Source organism: Ostrea edulis, chromosome 6 (assembly GCF_947568905.1).
Source record: "Ostrea edulis chromosome 6, xbOstEdul1.1, whole genome shotgun sequence".
Lineage (NCBI taxonomy): Eukaryota > Metazoa > Mollusca > Bivalvia > Ostreida > Ostreidae > Ostrea > Ostrea edulis.
In genome coordinates this window covers 46,082,947-46,104,673 of record NC_079169.1, presented here as the reverse complement: position 1 = coordinate 46,104,673, position 21,727 = coordinate 46,082,947, and the positions used below count along the sequence as shown (strand labels likewise).

At 35.9% G+C, this 21,727-nt stretch overlaps 2 protein-coding genes and 1 long non-coding RNA gene across 3 annotated transcripts in view; 1 reads left to right on the top strand and 2 right to left on the bottom strand.

Moving 5' to 3' along the window:
* Positions 1 to 350: 350 nt before the first annotated feature.
* Positions 351 to 2,308, bottom strand: LOC130046811 (uncharacterized). Its single transcript, XR_008795819.1, has 2 exons — positions 2,030 to 2,308; positions 351 to 1,232 (listed from the first exon to the last, which is right to left on the bottom strand). It is a non-coding gene; the product is annotated as an uncharacterized LOC130046811 (long non-coding RNA).
* A 129-nt stretch (positions 2,309 to 2,437) lies between these two features.
* Positions 2,438 to 5,416, bottom strand: LOC125647205 (tripartite motif-containing protein 45-like). Its single transcript, XM_056141916.1, has 3 exons — positions 3,836 to 5,416; positions 2,601 to 3,077; positions 2,438 to 2,460 (listed from the first exon to the last, which is right to left on the bottom strand). Exons 1-3 carry the CDS (start codon positions 5,310 to 5,312, stop codon positions 2,438 to 2,440), a joined length of 1,977 nt encoding a protein of 658 aa, XP_055997891.1. The 5' UTR covers positions 5,313 to 5,416.
* A 3,066-nt stretch (positions 5,417 to 8,482) lies between these two features.
* Positions 8,483 to 21,727, top strand: part of LOC125646843 (interaptin-like) — a 49,535-nt gene continuing 36,290 nt past the window's right edge. The window contains exons 1-2 of the mRNA XM_048873400.2: positions 8,483 to 15,260; positions 16,585 to 16,662. Coding sequence (XP_048729357.1) covers positions 13,275 to 15,260; positions 16,585 to 16,662 — 2,064 coding nt within the window. The 5' untranslated portion in view covers positions 8,483 to 13,274. The remainder of the gene's footprint in view (positions 15,261 to 16,584; positions 16,663 to 21,727) is intronic.

The window sequence follows — 21,727 nt, the reverse complement described above, 5'->3', positions numbered from 1 at the left end:
CCGTGGATTAAAGAAATTATATGTGTTAGGTATATAATGAACATTGAAATCCTTCAATATTATTATCAACATAATGCAATTATGTTGTAGGTATCAAAATTTCGTTCTGTCTAAATTGTTTCTAAATTTACAAAATTTCTATCAAGTTTTCCGTTTATCGTGAAGATCGTTTATCGTGTTTTGCGTTTATCGGGTTTATCGTAAAGATCGTTTATCAGGTTTTGCGTTTATCAGGTTTATCGTGTATCCTATCGTATCGTGCGTGTATCCTATCCTGTCATGCGTGTATCGTGTTCTATCGTTTATCATGTCAAGAATAACAATGCGGGTACTGATCAACAACACATACAATGAAACCACAACATAAAATTATGAACCACATAATTATGAAATCATATATGTGCATATAATTATGAAAACATACAATTTTAAAAATTACACCGCATAAGACAGCTATGGCGTTTCAATGCATTAAAAAGTTTTGACGTGGAAGGTAAATGCACATATGCTAATTAGTACTATGATAATTTTTTCATAAACGTATTTGCAAGTGACAGTGACTTTGACCGCTACGTTCATTTACACATTTTACGCAACATCTAGAATCCCAGATGGCATTTTCCTTATGTCACCACCAGATTCCAAGGTGACGGTCACATCTAGACGGTTTGGATTGTAAACACCGAAAGCAATCACGTCGTCATCCGAAATGTTGACATCAATGAATGTACCCAAAAGCCGGTTCCTACTAATGTCTACGAGTTGAATAATTCTTCTTTGAGCGTTTATACAAAGACCAAACGAACACAGCTGCGAAGTGCCAGCTTTATCGCTAGATATTTTTTTGTGAACGTAAGTTGAATCGTGATGGGAGAAAAGACATACATCATAACAATCGATACAGCGACAGAGTTGGAGAGACCAACCACTACTTCGAAAGAACGTACTGTCGGAAATGTCAATCTGTCGCCGACTGCTGATGGCACTTTCAAAAATTAAATTGGAAGATTTCAGGTCCCTGAATATCTTGTATTCTACGTGGAAATGGAAGTAAACAATTGTGTCTCTGTTCAGTTTTAAATCAAGTAGGGAACCAGTGTAATTTTTCAAATGTTTTCCAGCCAAGAGATGCCTTGGTATATCCCACATTTCTTTGTTACTCAAAACACGGTGATCATTAGACATGCACCTATCCCTGTGCAAAGATGTGACATCAAAGAAAACGGCAGGACCTGTGAAAAAAACAACAATATTCGTATGAAAGTTGATCACACTTTTAAATATATTAGCTTATCTTAAATAACTGATTCAATAAAATGATTCATAATATAAACTTCATATTCGTGTTGTAGCATTTTCATGGATTGTCAAGATTTTACAGGGATTTTTATTGGGGGGGGGGGGGGTATTGCTATGTTGTTTTACGTCCCATTCGAAAATTATTCACTCATTCAGAGACTTTACCAGTTTTATGTGAAATCCCTCACATTTTGACCCATGGATGACTCTTTGGGATGCAACAGTGAGGGTTTTTATCGTGACACGGAACCTCCGTTTTTAAGGTCATATCCGATAAACCGTGATTTTCATTGCTAATACCCGGCGCTTGGCCAAGGTTGGTTGTATATTGTTTAACGTCTCGCTCGAGGTTTTGGCCCAGGGGACCTACGTCGTATGTTAATCGTGAGGCGCCGGGATCGTGAATCGAACCCAGGTCTCCCAGCCCACAGAGGGCGCCCTAAGCACTAGGTTACCGAGATGGGAGGTGGTGGATATGGTTTCCGTACATTGAGACATCATATAGATTGTGTGTTTGTTGTAGTTTGGAATTTGTGGAGTATGGTTATCAAGTAAACCACTCAATCCTTGAAATTGGAGTACCACGAAATGAAGTTGTAAGTGGCGCACACATTCGTTTGTGCATGGGCACCATGATGATAATCGTGCCGTACTGACATCAATATATCTAAACATTACTTCATGAAATTCAACGTAACATTATCAATAATCAAAAAGGAAGAATTCTTACGAAAGCGAACAACTTCTCTGTTGGTGACAGGTAATTTTATTGCGTCTTGATGTCCAAAAGACTTGAGGAACGTATCAGAGTTTGACCGTCTTAAAACGGGCAGAGATTTTTCAGCAGGTGCTTGTCGAGGTGGGATGAGACCGGTAGCGGTACTGGGTCTGCTATTTCTTACTGTATTTTCAGTAACCTTTCCCTCAGGACTCGAGGGAAGATTTAACCATTCCAGTGGAGGAAGAGGTTTCTTTGGGCCAACAGCTTCCCATGCATTGATTAAATCTGGTCCTGTTGATATGATAATGATGAAATATATATATATAATTATGACAATTCATTATAGAAAACTGAAATAGAATTACGTGACAGCAACCCATATGCTTGCATTACATGTTCGTTTTATACATGTTGTCTCTAGGCATGTGTGGTAACCGTTCCTTTGTAGTAATTTGGTCACATTCACAATCAGATTCAGATACGGTAAGATAGATCTTTTCTTAGGGAAGTAATTTCACTGAATCATAGTGTTTATAAAATTTCATTGTAAAAAGGAATGTTACATTCGAAGAATGTGTACCTTGAATTTTTGGTAAAGGTTTCCATCCTATTTGTCCTAGTTTTTTCCCATTTGCTACATTTGTGTCTGTGAGGCGAAGTCCTCTTTCAAGTTCCTTAGAATACTTCAACCGTGTTCCCGGTTCTAACTGTGTTACCGGGTCTAACCGTGTTCCCGGTTCTAACTGTGTTTCCGGGTCTAACCGTGTTCCCGGTTCTAGCTGTGTCTCCGGTTCTAACCGTGTTCCTGGTTCTAACTGTGTTTCCGGGTCTAACCGTGTTCCCGGTTCTAACTGTGTTCCCGGTTCTAACCGTGTTCCTGGTTCTAACTGTGTTCCCGGTTCTAGCTGTGTCTCCGGTTCTAACTGTGTTATCGGTTCTAACTGTGTTGTGGGTTTATGTGTTCCCCGTTCCTTTGGTTTCGCTGGTAGTGTAACTTTCTGCATACTGACGATCTTCATATTTTTACCCCGTTTCTCTTCTTTGTTTGAACACCCTTCTAGAAAGAAAGCAGTATAAATACAGTTGTAGGTATCAAGACGGCGTTGAAATTTCACAAAGAGCTGTGATCTCTTACGGAACCTGTACACAATGCACATTGAAGAGTTCCAGTATGTGAATGTTTTTATCAGATAAGTTGTAATCAAAAGTACCCCTGCTTTATGAAAATGTTGACCAATCTTGAAATATTTATCATTCTAAAAAATGAAATACAAAGCGTTTTGAGACAGATACATTTTTCCGGAAAAAAAGAGAAATATCAATGTAGTTTTTGTGGTTAGGGTAATCTGTGTTTGGATAATACCATAAAGTGATTTGCAGACTTGCATTTTTTTTTTTGTCTCTCTAAGTATTTGCTATTTCAATGGTTTCTTTGAATGTAATAAAGTAGCAGTGAATAAAGTCTTCTCTAGTCACACACTTTTCTGGATGATAAACTACTGCACGCAATACAGTGCACAATCATTGACACTGGTTCAGTACTATATGTAACTAGTGTTTTGTAATAACTGAATACTATTTAGAAATAATATACAGTGTATTAGCAAAGGAAAATATAAATGTTATGGATGACCGCTTAAACAAATATTTAGAGGATATATAATTCTGATTTTCTGATTGGTGCATATAAATTTCTTGGTGAATTTGCATGTACGTGTACATTGCTCATGCAGCAGTGCAAATTTAATCACTGATGTAATTGAAAACTGTATATCGTATTTGATTTTAAATTGAAATTGCTATTATGTCTGATACCTGTTTTTGTAATATGGAACTCTTTAGGATTTGCATCTTCTGATTGCTCGTCATCTTCTGACTGTGAAACTTGATCTGTCCTCTCTTTCACAATGAGAATTTCGGAACTGACGTCTAAATCAAATTCCTGTGTCAGAACTTTTAAGATATACTGTCCAGGGACACCAGGTTTCCATTTTCCAACATACCTCCCGTCTTCTAACCATTCCATCGGTAGCTTGGTATTCTTGTCGTCATTGTAATTGATATCTAAGGTCACTCCATTGATTTTGTTGGAGAGAGGCGTGCCTGAAACATCTTTGAGTTGAATGAATATATCAATAGTTTCATTCTGAAAAACCCTCTTTGGAATTTGCATTGTAGAATACTCTGAAGAAATTGAGAATTCTGTTATGTTTCCAAGAGTTTTGATGAATGCTTTCATCGAACTAAAGAAAATATCGGCATCAAACTGAATAATGGTAGTGCTCGGAGATTGAAAAGTCAACTGAGACTTATTCAAGGTCATCAACCTCCTAGTGACAATTGGGGTGGTGTCAGTTAGACATCTAGGATCTCCTGTACTATTCATGGTGCTCACAAAATGCTTTATATGCAGGTAACATTTTCGAATTTTATCACATTCCTCAATAGCATTCTGGAGAACTGATTTCTTTGATTCCACTATTTTTCTCACATTGGCCTTTATGTATTCCCGCCTTCCTTGTAGCAGCTTAATGAATATGTAAAATGCATCATCTATCTCCTTGTATAACTTGGACTCCAAGTTTGATAGTTTTTCATCTTCCTCCGTGTGTGCTATTCGTTCTTTCTGATATTGGTGGACATTTTTCTCGAATATTTCTAACTGCTCTTTTAGTTGGCTTTGACACAAGTTTATGTGTTCCTGTAGACTTATAACAGCGTGGCTCTGGTGTTCTGCGAGACAACATTCGGCACAAATAGGCTTGCAACAGCTCTCATTTGTGCAGTAAAATTTCTGCTCATAATTTCGATGATTTATTACTTTACATTTTGAGAATCTGGCAAAGACGTTAAGATCTGACCCATCACCTTTCAAATTTTCGATGTCAATTGCTGAGTGCTTTTGAAAATCAGTCCAAACATTGTGGGCTTTCTCGCATTCCTTACAAAGAAAGTAAGAACATTGTTTGCAAAATAGCACCACATTGTTACATTTGCAATTTCCACACAACATCTCCTGTCGGTCTGAAATGACTTCAACATATCTTTTAAATATTTCCCTTCGTGGATCTACTTGTAAATTGGAAACGTCAGATCTGTTTACCTGGTACTTTGCATTACAAGCTGGACACTCTATGGACTCATCTACAAATCTCTGTTCTAAGCACTGTACACAGAATGTATGTAGACAGTCTAGAAATCGAGGACTGTGCTTGATGTCATCGAAAGTATTTTGACACAATGAACACTTCAAGAATTCTTTCATTTTCTCCACATTAAAAGAGGATGCCATTCTCGTCTTGACGATTTGTCACTGCTATTCCATAAACAAAATTGGATAATGAAATCAATTATTTCACTTAATGAGGAAATATTGCGCTACTAATCATTTCGAGAACCTGTGAAAAGTTTGAAGATACATGTATAGCTTTATGTCTAAATAGTTTACATAAGTAAGTATCAAACAATGAGGAAATACAACGATATTATATTTACCGTAATTAGGTTGAAAGTAATGTTGTTTACACAATCAGTTCATGGTAGGTTTTGAAATAACACCATAGATCTTTCTTCTCCGGATAGCTAGCTCATTTTCAGAAAATCAATAAAGTTCTACGTTTTTGTATTTCACAATGGAAAGATTGTTTTAAAAATTAAAATTAAATGCTCTTTAGTCTATTTGAAACACGTGTGAAAGAAGATATACCATATCGTATTGCATACCCTGAACTGCTATTTGAAGCGTATCAGAATTCCAAAGTACTACAGATATTCTTCATTGATACAGTTACATGTAGCTATAATGGGCTGTATGGTCTGGAATTCATTTTTATTCTTTAGTAACTTTTTCACGCATGTGTGCTTTTGTTTTGTTTTGTAATATTTGTATTAATATTCTTTTCAGTGCTTTGCTTCTTTGTATTGCAAGAAAATAAAACAATGATTGGTTGAAAGATTTACATCTATATAAGTATGGGAGCATTTACTCAGCTATCTAACTGCATAAAGTATGATATACATGCATCGTCGCAAGTCACGGTTTAGACGTACTCGACAGAAGGGGCCTATATAAGTATATCTATATAAGTTCAATAACCCTTTTATTATATAGCTAAAGTATTTAGTTGTTAAATTATCCAAAATAGACGAGGATTCATCAATATTGGCAGTGTGCAATAACAACATGCATTTCCTAACTGTTCAATATTTAACCCGTCATTAATGCATGAAGCAAACTGATTTTGTAAATGGGGACATCATAATTTATGTACAATAAAACATTTTGCTTAAGTAAATATTAAATACCGGCTCTGTCAAATTCGGAGGACCGTCGTCTGCCATTTTGCCTTGTTTACGTTGTTACGGTAACGTCAATATTGAACGCTCATACTCGGAATGTTTCGGGCGCATACAATTTACGCAATGCAAAGTTAGCGTTCAATAAATTCTCAGGATATTGAACGCTAACATTCTCTAGATTTTACGCAGATTTTATATTAGACTATTTATTAGCTATATAATAAAAAAGTTTATTGTTAAATAATGATGAAAATGAAGCAGATGAAATTCACATGACTGGTAAATGATTAGAATCTGACCTTTTTGCACTTAAGACTTTTTGGAAGAGTTGTCTGCCCTTTGTAAAAATAAGAAAAATCTAATTTTCTAAAAATGTGTGAGGTCAATGATTAATTTTATTTCATAAATTCATAAAAAGAAAGTGTATGCAACTTTCTACCAAGAGATTAGTATGAATATATAATTTGTTTTTAAAATATTGTAATAAAACATGCTTTTCCCATATACTTCAATGTTAAATTCTAAGTGAAATAAATCAAGCAGTAAACAAAATTTTGAAAATTCCTATGGTGGATTATTATTTTTATTTGACGAACCCTTCAAAATGATACCATGATTACAAATATTCCACCATCCATTTATTAGATATGAAATATGGTCATTTTTACTGTACATAAATTATAATGTCCCCATTCACAAAATCACTTTGCTTCATGCATTAATGACGGGTTGAATATTGAACAGTTAAGAAATGCATGCCGATATTGCACACCTTCACCTTAGATGCCAATATTGATGAATTCTCGTCTATTTTGGAGTATTTTGAGTGAAAAGGGATATAATATAACAACTAAATACTGTAGCTATATAATAAAAGGGTTATTGAACTTATATAGGTGAATATTGGTACTCGTTGGCTGTCAAAATGCACTCGCAAGCTCGTGCATTTTCACACTCGTGCCAATATTCACCAATATAAGTTCAATAACCCTATATTATCTCACTTTGTTCTGCTATCAAGTCGGGAGAAAGAGTGGACCTAGGCTAGAACACCATTTAAAAAGATTGGTTTTTGATGAATATATATTATGTATATTTTGATTGAACATGTTTTGTGAAGACACAAATCTTGAAAGTAATAAGTCGAAAACTCTCCAATATGTCAGATATCGGCCGGGACTGTTCTTGGAAGTTTGCGCCGTACAACTTAAAACATTTTACCGAAATTAGGTTGTACACTACCTAACAATGTCCAAGAAATCAGGCCACTCCTTACAATATAGGAGTTTTTCTGTTTGTCATTCCAGTGGCGGATCCAGAGTGGGTTTCGGGCGTCAGACTCCCCCCCCCCCCCTCTTCCGTCCGAAAATTTTGTTTAAAAAGAGTATAGTCACACATTTTAAGGATGGACACCCCCCTCTTAAAACCAAAATTAATGGTAGCCCCAACCCCCCACCCTTAAAAAAAATCCTGGATCCGCCCCTGCATTTATATAATGCATTATGTTTATGATTATTGCGTTTGACGAGAAGAAACGACGTGTATTCATAATTTTGCCCTTAAATTGTCGCACTGGACAAAAAGTACCATTATAAACACATTTGCAATACTGAGTCTCAAATTATGAACGACCGTTTATTTTCATTTTGTCTTTGGTCAACTATCGGCAAACGGATTACATGTACAGTTGCATTCGTAAGTTCATTATTTAATTTTCAATACGGAGAGAGATCATGTATGTTACACAAGGAACATTTGATTCAGAGCTCCAAGTGACTTCCTAATAATCAAGTTTTATTGACATTCAAATTCATGTGCGCAAGAATTCAAACATGCATTAAAAAAGTCTCTATGCAATATTATTCAATTGTGATTTCCTGCGCTTGAGCGGGAATTCACCTAGTTTCCTAAAAAGAAAATAGATGTCTTTGGGATTTCAACATTTTGATATGGAAAGACTTTGTACAGAAACTTTTTTCTTCTAAGGGAATGAAAATTCCTTTATAGAAATAAAAATCCTATATATTTTATTTTCAAACACTTAAACGAATATGTTAAAATTCTATATTCCACTAGCACCAGGGTATGGTGTTAAATATCTGAGCAACTCATTCGATTCGATACGCAAGAACATGTTCTGCGTATGAATATAGGCCATTCTTTTTTTTCCTTCTTTTTTTTATACAAATATTAACTTTAACTGAGAATTACTCAGTTTAATTTATCTTATGAAGAAATAGGGCTCACGGTGAGTGTGAACGGTCAGTAGGGGATGCCTACTGCCCTTAAGCACCTGACCTTAAAAACTGAGAATAGACTTAAGTCAAAATTGTTATTACCGGTACCTTGATATTTATTTAGCACAGGTGTTTTTGAAGAAAAAAAACTGGTTTATAAAGTATAAATAAATGTAAACATATATTGGAAATTTATCGTTTATGACAATTAATTCAAAAGCCTATAGATTTCTCAGTTGATGTTCGTGAGGTTAGATCTCACTTCCGGTGCGTCCAGGAGTCCGTATTTGCCCTACCCATGAGACTGATCGCTATTCGTTATTTTCTCTTTTTCATTCAGAATAGCAGGTGAATCTTAATGGAATTCTTGGACTTTTAAAGCAATAGAGCGACTGTCAGTTTTGATGGGCAACAAAGAGCCCGTATCGTATACAGTTCTTTACTCACTTTATTTATTTGTGTTTAGAGTAACTAATATCTCATAACAATGATAGAGATTAAGTAACGGCAAGCTCGTATGAGCACATGAGTCATCCTTATATTGCCAACTTTTTCACATCAAGGATGTTAGTGAGTGACCATTGCCACAGTCTTCATGACTATTAATACATGTGAGCTTGCTGCCATCATTCGCAGTGTTCAAGTCTATTTGAGGGTACGATATGACCGCATTTAAGGTTTTTGTACCTCAAATTCGTTTATTGCTAAATATCTTACTTACATGTAACATGTGATTGGTTATTGATGCAACGGCAAATCAACGTAAACTGCATGTAGCACTCTGCTAAACGTCATTCATCTTCACATTCATCTTGACATGCATATGATAATAATGATCAAATTGTTAGCAATACCTATGATGGATTTTACCCAGGGTGAAGCGAAATTAGAATTTTCGATGACAAATGACAGTGACAACAGACCATAGGACTAATAAATTAATTTCAATGTAAGTTTCAATAATTGATTTTTTTGTATCAATTGGGTCAACATTACTTGGATCTCTCTCTCTCTCAGCTATCCCCTAGCATTGTAATTATCCTAATTGTATAATGTGCAATGTCATTCGCAAGCAATTGGCAATCTCTAAGTTTTGTTCCCAAACTACAGTCATCTTTCATATTATCGCATTTGGTCAGCGTTAAGCGGCTTGTACCATCCACAACAACTTAACCTTGTTAACGACCGTATTCTGGATTTGGTCAATTAGCATGCTCCTGCACTTTGAGTCTTAAACCAATATTGCATGTGTGTATGTGTGTGTGTGTGTAATTTTCACCGGGTTAAAATTGGTCCTTCTCTACCCATTGCTTGTCGTAAGAGGTGCTTAAATGGGGCGGTCCTTCGGATGAGACCGCAAAAACCGAGGCCCTGAACATGTGTCACAGCAGATGTGGCACGATAAAGATCCCTCCCTGCTCAAAGGCCGTAAGCGCCGAGCATAGGCCTAAATTTTACAGCCCTTTATCGGCAATGGTGACGTCTCCATGTGAGTGAAACATTCTCGAGTGGGACGTTAAACATTATGGAATCAATCAATGAAATCAATTTTCAATAATTTAACTCTGGATTTTAGAGTTCAATTTTCATACATTTTATACACGTTTTAATGTGATCGCATTGTAGTGTGTAGCTCTTATGAAAGGTAAGCGTAGATGTAGGTTAATTAAGCCTGCGTAGGGGTAATTGTACATGTATTGTCCAGCATAAGGAAGGACGCACACATGTGCACATTGATGTAAAGCCTTGGGGGATAGGTAGGCGTAAATGTAGTCCAACCAGACGAACTGAGTGGTAAGCGTAGGTGTAGTTCCAGTTTGGTAAGGGGTAAACGTTCAGTCATGTAGGTACAGGCTTGGCATAGATAAAATAGAGATTCAATTCAGAAAAGGGAAATGTATACTTGTCGATCTAGCCTAGGGCTCGAGATTGATTAACACATGTGTAGGTCTGGCTTGGAGATTGATTAGCACACATCTATGTAGGTCTAGCCAGGAAGTTGATTCGCACACATGTAGGTCTAACCTGGTGATTGATTAGCACACCTATAGGTCTAGCCAAGAGATTAATTAGCACACCTGTAAGTCTAGCTTGGAGATTGATTAGCACACGTGTAGGTCTACCTAGGATATTGATTAGCACACATGAAGGTCTAACCTGGTGATTGATTTGCACACATGTAGGTTTAGCCTGGTGATTGATTAGCACACATGAAGGCCTAACCTGGTGATTGATTAGAACACATGTAAGTCTAACCTGGAGATTGATTAGCATACAAGCAAGTCTGTTCTGGTGATTGATTCGCACGCATGTAGGTTTAGCCTTGTGATTGATCAGCACGCACGTAGGTCCAACTTAGTGACGGGTTAGCGTACATGTAGGTCCCATATATATGTGGAGGGGTATCGTATATGTACATGTAGGTCCAGCTCGACCTTAACGCCTGTCCGTCTGCTAGAGATCGACAAATAATCGGGAGGATTGGAAAACTATAATTGTTATATGCGTTAGAAAGCCTACATCCCAATATACCCACCTATTTTAGGTGAAGAGTCTAATGTTACTGATGTTATAGAGAATTTAAAGAAAGCAATGAGTGTGAATACTGGTTATGAAATAAGCTGATGAATTTTCATTATATTATAAAAGTCCTATCACTCGAGCAGCATCTGTGAGGTATCTTTTTCACCTTAAAATTTCCCGAAATATTTTGCGAAAAATACCACCAGCGTGCTAGAACCCATGCTTCCAGATTTTTGCACACAATCCTGCCATTGTCACATACCTTCATATTTTCCAAATACAAAATCATTATATTTTAAAACAAAACGTCATTTTGACTGTTAGGCCCCCCTATATAATAGAAATATTTCCCAAATTCCTTCAACTACTGTTCTGTTGACCGCCCGCCGGTCAGCAGTTTCTTGAAGTGTTGTCGACAGAAGAATGTTGAATTGAACAAATTTTATTGACAAAAATCAAAAGGATTACACAAAGTCAAAAAACAGTGTATGTGATTGAAAACAACTGCAGTTACCAACAATTGCAAAATGTATTCAATAAATTAAATCACTTGTAATTGAAAATAAATTCACACCACATTCGTTTGAGAAAAGTCAATCATTGCAGCTAATTAAAATATCTTATTTCAATTACTCATTTCTGGTACACGTAGCAAATCATATGTAGTGGCGAAGGGAAAAGACACATGTACATATGGGAAGTATGATAGAAAGGAATGATTAAAGGGGGGGGGGGTGGGTGGTGTCAAGGCTGTCTTAATCAGTATACACATTGTTCATGTACATATAGATGAATTGATTCTTTGAAATCATTGGAGGCCTACCTGTGTGAATTCGTGTCCCTATCTGACAGTATGAGTTTGTGTTAATTCATATTATCTTCACCGGCGTGTTGCAAAGTATTTCAAAATGAAAATGAACCGCGTAATTTATGAATTGAATTGAACATATTCTATTGTCAAGATGATAAAGACAAAAGGATTGGGCACAAGTTCTTTAAAACTTAGAACAGCATCTCCTAAACAACAAAATACAAAAATGTTTACAATGCATTAATTTATCATTCGATTTTGAACATTATAATTCTGGGAATGTACATTTATAAGAATAGCTAAATTTGTTCTGGGTGAAATGTAAATTCCACTATTCATACAGCACCCATTGTATGTAATGAAATATGCATCGAGTAGCCCAATTCCTTTCTAGAACGACTGCTACGATTCGATTCATCTGTGTCATGATGTATGTTTCTAGAAAGAACACATCACACATTACTACTACGGTATTTTTCTACCACGGAGTAGACAATACACAGGTACACGTAATGCATACATAGTAAGACTGCACTCGGAGATCTCGTCAACTCCAGAAATATACTTTTTGACGATCATATTTATTCTCACTTGTAATCACTCTACATCTGCTCACTATTTTATTATGTGTTTTTGAAGGAAAAAAGGCAATAATAAGCTACACTGCACATACATGCATACTGCTTTAAATATAGAGGCGTGCGTAATTTCTGCGGCGATAACTGTTTCCAGATGTGTATATCATCTAAACGAAAATCTTTCTCGTTAATTCTATTTAAATATTTGCATAGAAGTTTATCAAATTTTGATTCTTAGTAAACATATACTGGATGAATGTACGTGTTATTGTCCCATTGATGAATCTGGTGCTTTAGAATGCGATCGAACGATATGACATACATCTACATTCTCTGTGGGTAATTAAGATAATTGTATCTTCATTAGAAGAGTAGTGTAGATTTCATTGATCACCACGTAAAACTGTGCGTTGGCTACAGCCTGGTAAATCGTATTGTCTTGACGAATAGCAGGAATCACTAACCAGGAATTTCTGATTACATACTCCCGTCGGCCCCCCATTCTTACACTCGCTGTAAATTCTGGCACATGATCAGTTTACATTAACTGGGGTTTACGTCACCCAAGAGCCGAATTTGGAAAATCGGAACTCAAAATCCGATGACGTAGAGCGCAAATACACATACAGATGAAGATAACACATGTTAAAGGAGGATACGAAATAAGAATACTGCGAAATGATCTAAACCCTACACGAGTGAAAAATCCGCCATCTTGGGAAGTATAAATTACGTACGCATTGCTTTGAGAAATACAGACGCATCTTTAACATACTTACTAAGTAACTGATACTTTGTTGGCCAAAATGACAGACGTAGAGGGGAAAAAAGAAACCTTGGAATCAAAAGAGGAAGTGATATGTCCAGTGTGCTCCAATTTTGAACCTCAAGCATGGCGGAAGAACATGTGTAGAAACTGTTTTCATGGTCTAGATGAACATGGGGCCAATTCCGAAGAAACTGTTGACAGCAAGACGACAAAGGACAAAAAGCTGGAGAATGACAAAGTTAATGATATGCAGAAAAAGAAATTTGAGACGGACACATCCAAAAAGAAAGGTGAGCCTCCAAAAACATTACCAAAATCCAAAAATCCGAATTTATCTGTTGATATTTCCAAGAAAGATACAAGTAGTAGTATTGGTTATAGTCCAGTTAGTCCGTTAAAGAAACCAGGATCTTCATTAATCAAATCACCAGAAGTGAAAGATGTCAAAACTAATTCCCCTCTATCGCCAACAAAGGTGACAGCGGAATTAAAATCTAAAGGAAACATTTCCTCCTCTACATCTCCAAAGAATGTTTACCAAAATAAGTTGGAGACCAAACGAACGGAAAGTTCGAAAGATAATGAAAAACAGGTAGCCTCTGCGCCCAGCACATTATCGAAATGGAAGCAAAATGAAAATAGATCAGTATCAAAAGATAAAGGGCCATCTGGAGAGGAAAACAAACAAACTTGTAAACAACAGCTATCGAAGCCTGATAATAAAAATAAAGTAGAAGAAAAAGCAAGTAAATTTCAAAGCAAAACTGATAAGGATAAGAAAGAACAAAATGTAAAGACACCAGTCGCGTCATCGTTAACTAAGGAAGACAACACGCCCAAATCAAAGACAGATGATACGAGCAAAGTTCGACAATTCGCCAAAACATTCGGATCTGACTTGGAAGAGAGCCGATTTAATAGCTTGGAGCGCCAGAAGAAGGAGAAATCAGCTACCAAAACGCTTGCTAATGATCAATGTAAATCGGGAATAAAAAATCAGTCGACTTCCGAGCCAACCCAGAAAGGAACCATCTCAACGGATGGTAAGGAGAAAGAGTCGTCTGCTCTTTATGAGAAAATCAGTAGATTCACCCAATCTGGATTAAAGAAAGTTGATAAAAATGATAAATCGTCTGGATCTTTGGATAGAAGAAGACAGTCCGAGGACAAAAGTGGTGACAATGAATCTTCTGCTGAAGCCGGGCGGAGGATTGATGCAGACCTCGAAACAGTAAAAAAGCAACTAAGTGTTCTGGAAATAAAATGCAAGTCATTAGAACAAGAAAACGATAACCTAAAAACTGGACTGAAAGAGAAAGAAGTTGTTGAAAGTAGCTTAAAGACACAAAAAACAGAAGTCGAAAATGCTATTAAAAGTTTGCACGACACGTTGCAATCTATGGAGAACAGATGCAACAAACTTGAAGGAGACAATTCGACATTACTTGATAAGGTAAAGATACAACAAAAAGAGCAACAAGAAGCCATGACAGATGCTAATAAAACTGAAATCGAAGATATGGAGGTCAAATTATCGGAAAGTGAAAATGACATTGAAGACATTAGGACTGAAAATGAAGATCTTAAACAAGAAATTAATGACCTTAAGGTAGAAATGGAAGAAATGTATGACAGTTTTCGAGATCAGGAAGCCGAAGAGTTCCGAGAACTCCAAAGAGAACTTGAAATGACCGCAAAAAATTGTCGCGTTTTACAATTCAAGCTACGTAAGGCTGAAAGACGAAGTGAACAGGTAGAAATTGATCGTCAATCATATGAGGAGAAACTTCATTTGTTGCAAAATCAGTTTGAGGACGCAGATGCTCGTGCACACATTAGGAGCATCGAGGAGGAGTTACGAATGGCAAAAGAGGTTTCAGTCAGACTCCATGATGAACTTGACATTTTGGACGACAAACGACAGAAAGTAGAAGAAGATAACAGCCATCTTACTCGGCTCCTGGAACAGTCCGACAAGAAACAGTTCCGTCTAGAAATGGAGGTCGACAAACTTCGTGACCAGGTATTTATTGCATGCTTAATGACAGACCCCTTCCAATTATCCTCAAACTACTCTGTACAAACGTACAATTTATGTAATTTCTTTTGTTTTTCGTCTTAAAACAGCTACAAAATAGATCCACATAGTCACTCATAGCAAACCAATATTGTTCCATGCTCTAAATGAACTTGCCATAAAGCAGCAAGCCATTGACATATTGATGATAAAACCAAAGATCGTTTTGTTTGTATGCCCAACATAAGTGCATGTTTATTGGCAAAAAAATGTTTAACGCAAAAATAACGCAAGTATATGGTAGATCGGGACTATTTTCACTTTGAAAATGACAAACATTAGTAGAACTACATGTAGTATTACAGACTTTGCAAATAGCGTATATATAGATTGATTGACTGTATCTTGTTTAACCTCCCTCTGGAGAATATTTTACTCATATGGAGACGTCACCAAGAACGGTGAAGGGCTTCAAATTTAGGCCTACGCTCGGCGCTTACGGCCTTTGAGCAGTGAGGGTGCTACACCTACTGTGTTACATGTGACACGGGACATCCGTTTTTAAGGTCATCTCCGAGGACCCAAGACATTCACACTTTGGCGATGGAACTGTCACTACCTGTTTTAACGACTTAGGTCTGTCGCGGCCGGGATTCGAACCCCGAGCTTCCGCATGCGGGGAGAACGCTTTACCTCTAGACCACCACGGCGGTAATATAGCGTATAGAAAAGATTTAATCATAACCAATATCGATTTCATGACATCAAGAAAATAAAATGTGTTTTTCGCTTGGAAAAGGGTTTGTATAAGGGTTGTTAAATTCAAAATGGACAAAACCTTCGGACTGGCAGTGTTTAAAAACTGTTTATAGTATCTATAAGATAAGTGTCCATTACAAAAGCCCGCAATCCAAGAGAAATATAACCGTAACGCTAAACTCAATTATCCAAGTAACAGGAAATCAGAATAATACGTGAAGGAGAAGTTTATCTTTCTATCTGACCGTGTGTAAAGAAAACGGGCACTTTGTGTATGTACGCAAACTGCTTCCGTTAGATATAGAGCTCAAGCTGAGTACATATACATGATAAAAGCAAGCGCCATAGCTGTACATGCGTGTCCTTATTATCAAAATCACTACTAAGAATTATTCTTAAAGGAAACTTATCTAATTCTATCTGTTAGCATTTTAATTTTACATCTTTACTCTTTTCACATATTTTACAAAAATTTTGATTTCTTTACTTATTGATTGCAAAACTTTTGAAAATGCACATAAACTGACAGTGAAGAGAAATAAATATTAGATTAAAACTTTTCTACTTCCAGATGGCGGATTTACGGAGGCAAGTGGCAGAAAGATCGCAAGCTGGCACCCCAGCCACCGAAGAAGCTAATGATCGCAAGGTAATTACATTGACTGTGTTAATTTGACACGTTTCACTGCTTCATCGATTCATGTAGATAATCCATGCACGCAGATACTTCATTTCATTTCCAAATAACAGTAAATTTATACATAGGGGAAAGGGGTTTAATTAGTTAGTCAACAATAAGATAAGAACAGATATTATAGTAAGAAGATATTTAAAGGCTAGTACATAGTATGAATACGAGAATCAGCTTCAAACCACTTTTGCGATGTAAGATTGCTTAATTTATATGGCAGTTATTATATGTAACTTTGGATGTGTAAAGTCAAAAAGAAAGCTATTTTCTGTATTTACGTGTTTATCAATTTTCAGTCAATTTATACAGTTTACATTGACGAATGAGAACTATAGAATGGAGTAGAGTGGGGAGTTCAGGATAAGGATAGAGGGATTCCGCAAATCATTCCATTGTCTTGCATCCAGTCTATACACACCAGGAAGGTAGAGCCAAGAGTGGATCCGAAAGTGCTAATCGTTCCGAACAACGATCTCGAAAGAGCTTTTTCTAGGACAATGTCTAACACCCTTAAATCAGAGCCATTTTTCTCTCCTGAAAGTAATTGTGAATGACTATGATTTAAATTAAAGATATTTTTCACGCTGGTTTATATTTTACGCATGGCACCTCTTTTTAATTCATATTTTTCGTGTGTTTTCTTGCTCAGCAGCTTTCGCGATAATTTGCCAAATTTTAAGAAAACGCTTTTATTTAATGCCTATTAACCGAAGCTGTTGTGTAATAAAATTGTTTACTTCCATTTGCTTTCGTTATTGTCATTGTTAGATCAACTTAAAAGTAAGTAAAATTTGGATGCTCGGAACGATTTGCATGTTTCGGGCCCAAAGGGCCACTTCCTTTCATCAATAAATACATGCATGACATTTAATGTGGTTTCATGCATGCAATCATATAGGTAGGGTGTACTTTCGTAGCATCATTTGCAACAAGCAAAGCTTGCGTGTGTGTTATTATATGTATCTCAACTGATGTTTTGAAAATTCCATTTGGTTAATAAAGACGTTGTGTTTGACTCAACTTCGGATTACTTTTTATGATTTACAAGGAGAGTGATCTGATTAAGCACCAAATGTGTACATTTATCATAACTCATGATTTATATTTTAACATTTAAAATATATCTGAATATCAGATTGATGCGATGTTCAAGGGGAAAAACTGTTATAATACCAGTAAATACTCCACCATATGTTTGCAATATATGATCCTGATGGTAAAACAGTAAGATGGCTCTAAGGTAACGGGCATTAACTATGCGTATTCTGAGGATTGACCTTAAGCTGTAACGATTTGTCGAGGTTTTTGTTTTGATAAATCAGAACGAACCGTTTACTTCACCCCTGTCAAGGTCATTAGGGAGATAGCGCTAGCTTATCACAATTCAGCATCATCTTGTACATAATATAAAGATAGGGTGGTCTGGATTGCATTTAATAACGTTTTAGAATTTGTTGATTATGATTGAATAGAAAAAGAAAACAAATACTGCTATCTTATTAAACAGACTGTCGCATTAATTCGTGTTTCTTTATTCAATATATTAGAAAGTTTTCATTTGTCTACCGGTAGTGATTAACTGACGATTTTGGGAAATTTTATGTAGGCCAAAAAAATAAATAAGAGAATATCTAAATTCTGATTCAAAACTTGAACATCGACTAAAATATCCGGTATGTGATCGAATATCTGACTCAAACTTTAAACATTTACTAAAATATATGATCGAATATCTAAATTCTGATTCAAAACTTAAACATCGACTAAATTATGTGCATGGATATCTACATTTTGACTAAAAATAATTGAAACATCGACTAATATAAGTGAGAGATAATCTAAATTCTGCCTCAAAACTTAAACATCGACTAAGATAATATCTGAGAGTTAATTCAAACTTAAACATCAACTAAAGATGCGAAAGTGTAATCACTTTCTAACTCAAAACATCAACCTCGACTCTTAAGAATGCAGGAGATATAATAGCAAATCTTCATTTTGATTCTACAATGTAAATATTGTGGGGTTTGAATTTATTGGATGAATGTAAATAATAAACCTAGGAATTAAACCGTCCTGGTATATTTTAAAGATGATGATAATAGATCGATATTACAAATTAAAGCCAGTGGGCATGACAGAAATATTACAGAAATATTATTTAGATATCATTAAACTTCTTACCTATGGTAGGCGCGCACCTAAATTTGTAATATATATAAGAAGTGTTATATATATATATATATATATATATATATATATATATATACATATGGTGTAATTTCTAAAATTTGTTTGTTACTGCCACCAGGTATCTTGATAAATAATAGTAGGAATATTATATACATGAAATTATTGTATGACATAAGTAGGAATATGATTACACACACACACACACAGATATATATACATGTATATATATATATATATACATATAAAGCACAAACAAACAATTATAACACCCAACCTTACGTTTACCCCTAGGATCTAAACGATACATGTGATAATCAATTAATTAATATATAAAGCACTAAATAATCACAACTAGGTACTGAAAATTTTCGCCCCAGCACGGGGTCGAACCAGCGACGTACGGCACCCACCGCCTAGCAAGATTGTCAAACCAGTGCGTAAGTCCACTCGGCCACAACGACTTACCACCGCCTAGCAAGATTGTCAAACCAGTGCGTAAGTCCACTCGGCCACAACGACTTCCCTCCGTTGTGGCCGAGTGGACTTATGCACTGGTTTGACAATCTTGCTAGGCGGTGGGTGCCGTACGTCGCTGGTTGGACCCCGGGCTGGGGCGAAAATTGTCAGTACCTAGTTGTGATTATTTAGTGCTTTATATATATATATATATATATATATATATATATATATATATACATATATGTATTTATATAAAAGCACTATTTATAAAAGCACTAAGTTCCAACAACACCCGATACCTAAAAGTGTCGGATCGACAACATGGATACAAGGTGAAATACAAAAAATTATACAAAGCACTAAAATGAGCAACGACACGAACAACCAGATTGTCAAATTTTCGGGACGACCCGTCCCTTCTTCAGGACAAACGAAAAGAATTACATAATCCCGAAAATTTGACAATCTAGTTGTTCGTGCCGTTGGTCATTTTAGTGCTTTGTATGTATATATATATATATATATATATATATATATATATATATATATATATATGAGAAAAGTAGTAAACTGATACATAAATAAATCAGATAAAGGGGTCTGCGACCAGAGTATTTTTCCGCTCTGCTGTACATACACTGTAAAACTGTCACTACGATGTTCTGATAACGTCATCTTTTGATTATACTCATAACACGCAAAAACAAAACAGATCCGAAACATATGTGCTGTGCTATCTAATAAATAACACACGTACACACACCGAGTTCTGAGTGTGCTAAATATAGGTACATACTCGGTTGTCATAGAAACGCAAGAAACGTAAAAGATGTAAACAATTCTTCCTGCCTAATGAAAAGATGTTCGGTCAGCTTTCGTTGATAGATAAGTTTGTGGAATGCAAGCGATGTTTGATTTGACTAGGCACCACTCATATTTTCGTAAACTTATAAACTGTTTTTTGTAAATTCATAAACTCTTAAACAGGTATATATAGATGATAAATTTTCAATAAGCTTTGGTAATGTTAGAACTGTAAAACTCTACCAGATACTTTAGCGGAAGCAGCGGGAAAGAGGGAGGGGTAGGGTGTACAAAACCCGGGCCCTGGAATTTCGCAATATATTAGTATTTTTCAGTATGAAAAAGTAATAAAAACTATTTGGAAGTTCTGAATAGTGCTATGAAATATGGCTTTCCTCTGACAATATCTGTATTTTTTACCAGCAGTTCTACATGTAAGTGTGCAACCCATGTCATTACAAACATGATAAAAAATACTAGACCATGTACGTTTATGCGGACGCAGGGTTTTGAAACCGATTTCTGTAAGATTGAGTTTAGTCGGTAATGGTTAACGGTAATTACTACAACTGCAAACCCCCTCCCCGACATCCCCGTAAGATATCAAGCTAGAGTGGTCTCTTACCTGATGTCTCATCGGGAGATAGAAGAGAGATAGACTTTGCATGCATTAGGTGGCGGTTATCCGGAAATGCGAAAAGTAGAAATCGAAATTAGTTGCTATATCCATAAAATACTATGTATATTTTTTTCATGTACATGCATATATTTAGACTGTTGAGGTTGGTTTCATCCACATTGTATGGCGTTTTGGCCGTCGGTGACCCCACCCCCTCCCTGCACACACACTGAGGCAACGATGCAATTCAAACTAGTCTATAATATATATATATATCTTCAATTTTGGAATTTTGGTCCAAAGTCTTCATTATGTAAAGGTTTGAGCATATGCTAAAATAAAGGGGATAGTCCGAGACAAAATCTTTTAGAGACTACAGCTTATTTATATGTGTTACAAATTATTCCCCCCCCCCCTTCTGTCAGTCACTGATCAGCCTTGCAAATGAAAATCACAATATGAATTAGATCTATACTTGTTCAAGGCATCACCCTGATAAAGAGCGTGACCTTAAAAACATTATAATTGGCTATATATGATGAACTATTAGAAGAACGGCTTTATATTTCACTTGTGTATTTCTTTTGTGAATACCTTTTATAACATTGATACTATTTTGATAAAACCTTTCTTAGCTTATTGATACTACTAACATCTTGGCCTTAAAATTTTACCTTTGACCAACTTTTAAAAGTGCCAATCATTTGAATTCTTAAATCTCTTGAGGACGAAATTAATGTTTCATTTTTACTGGTACATGTATATACATGTACATGTTTTTGCTTTGATATCTTTTCAAATTGTAATGATAGTCAATTCCTCACGAATGCTTTGCAGATTTGAATAATGCGCGTTGAATCTTGATAATATAGTACGTCTATCAGAATGTGAATTAAGATAAATTTCAATTTTTAAAAATACAAGAGGTTGTGAACTGCAACGCTTCAG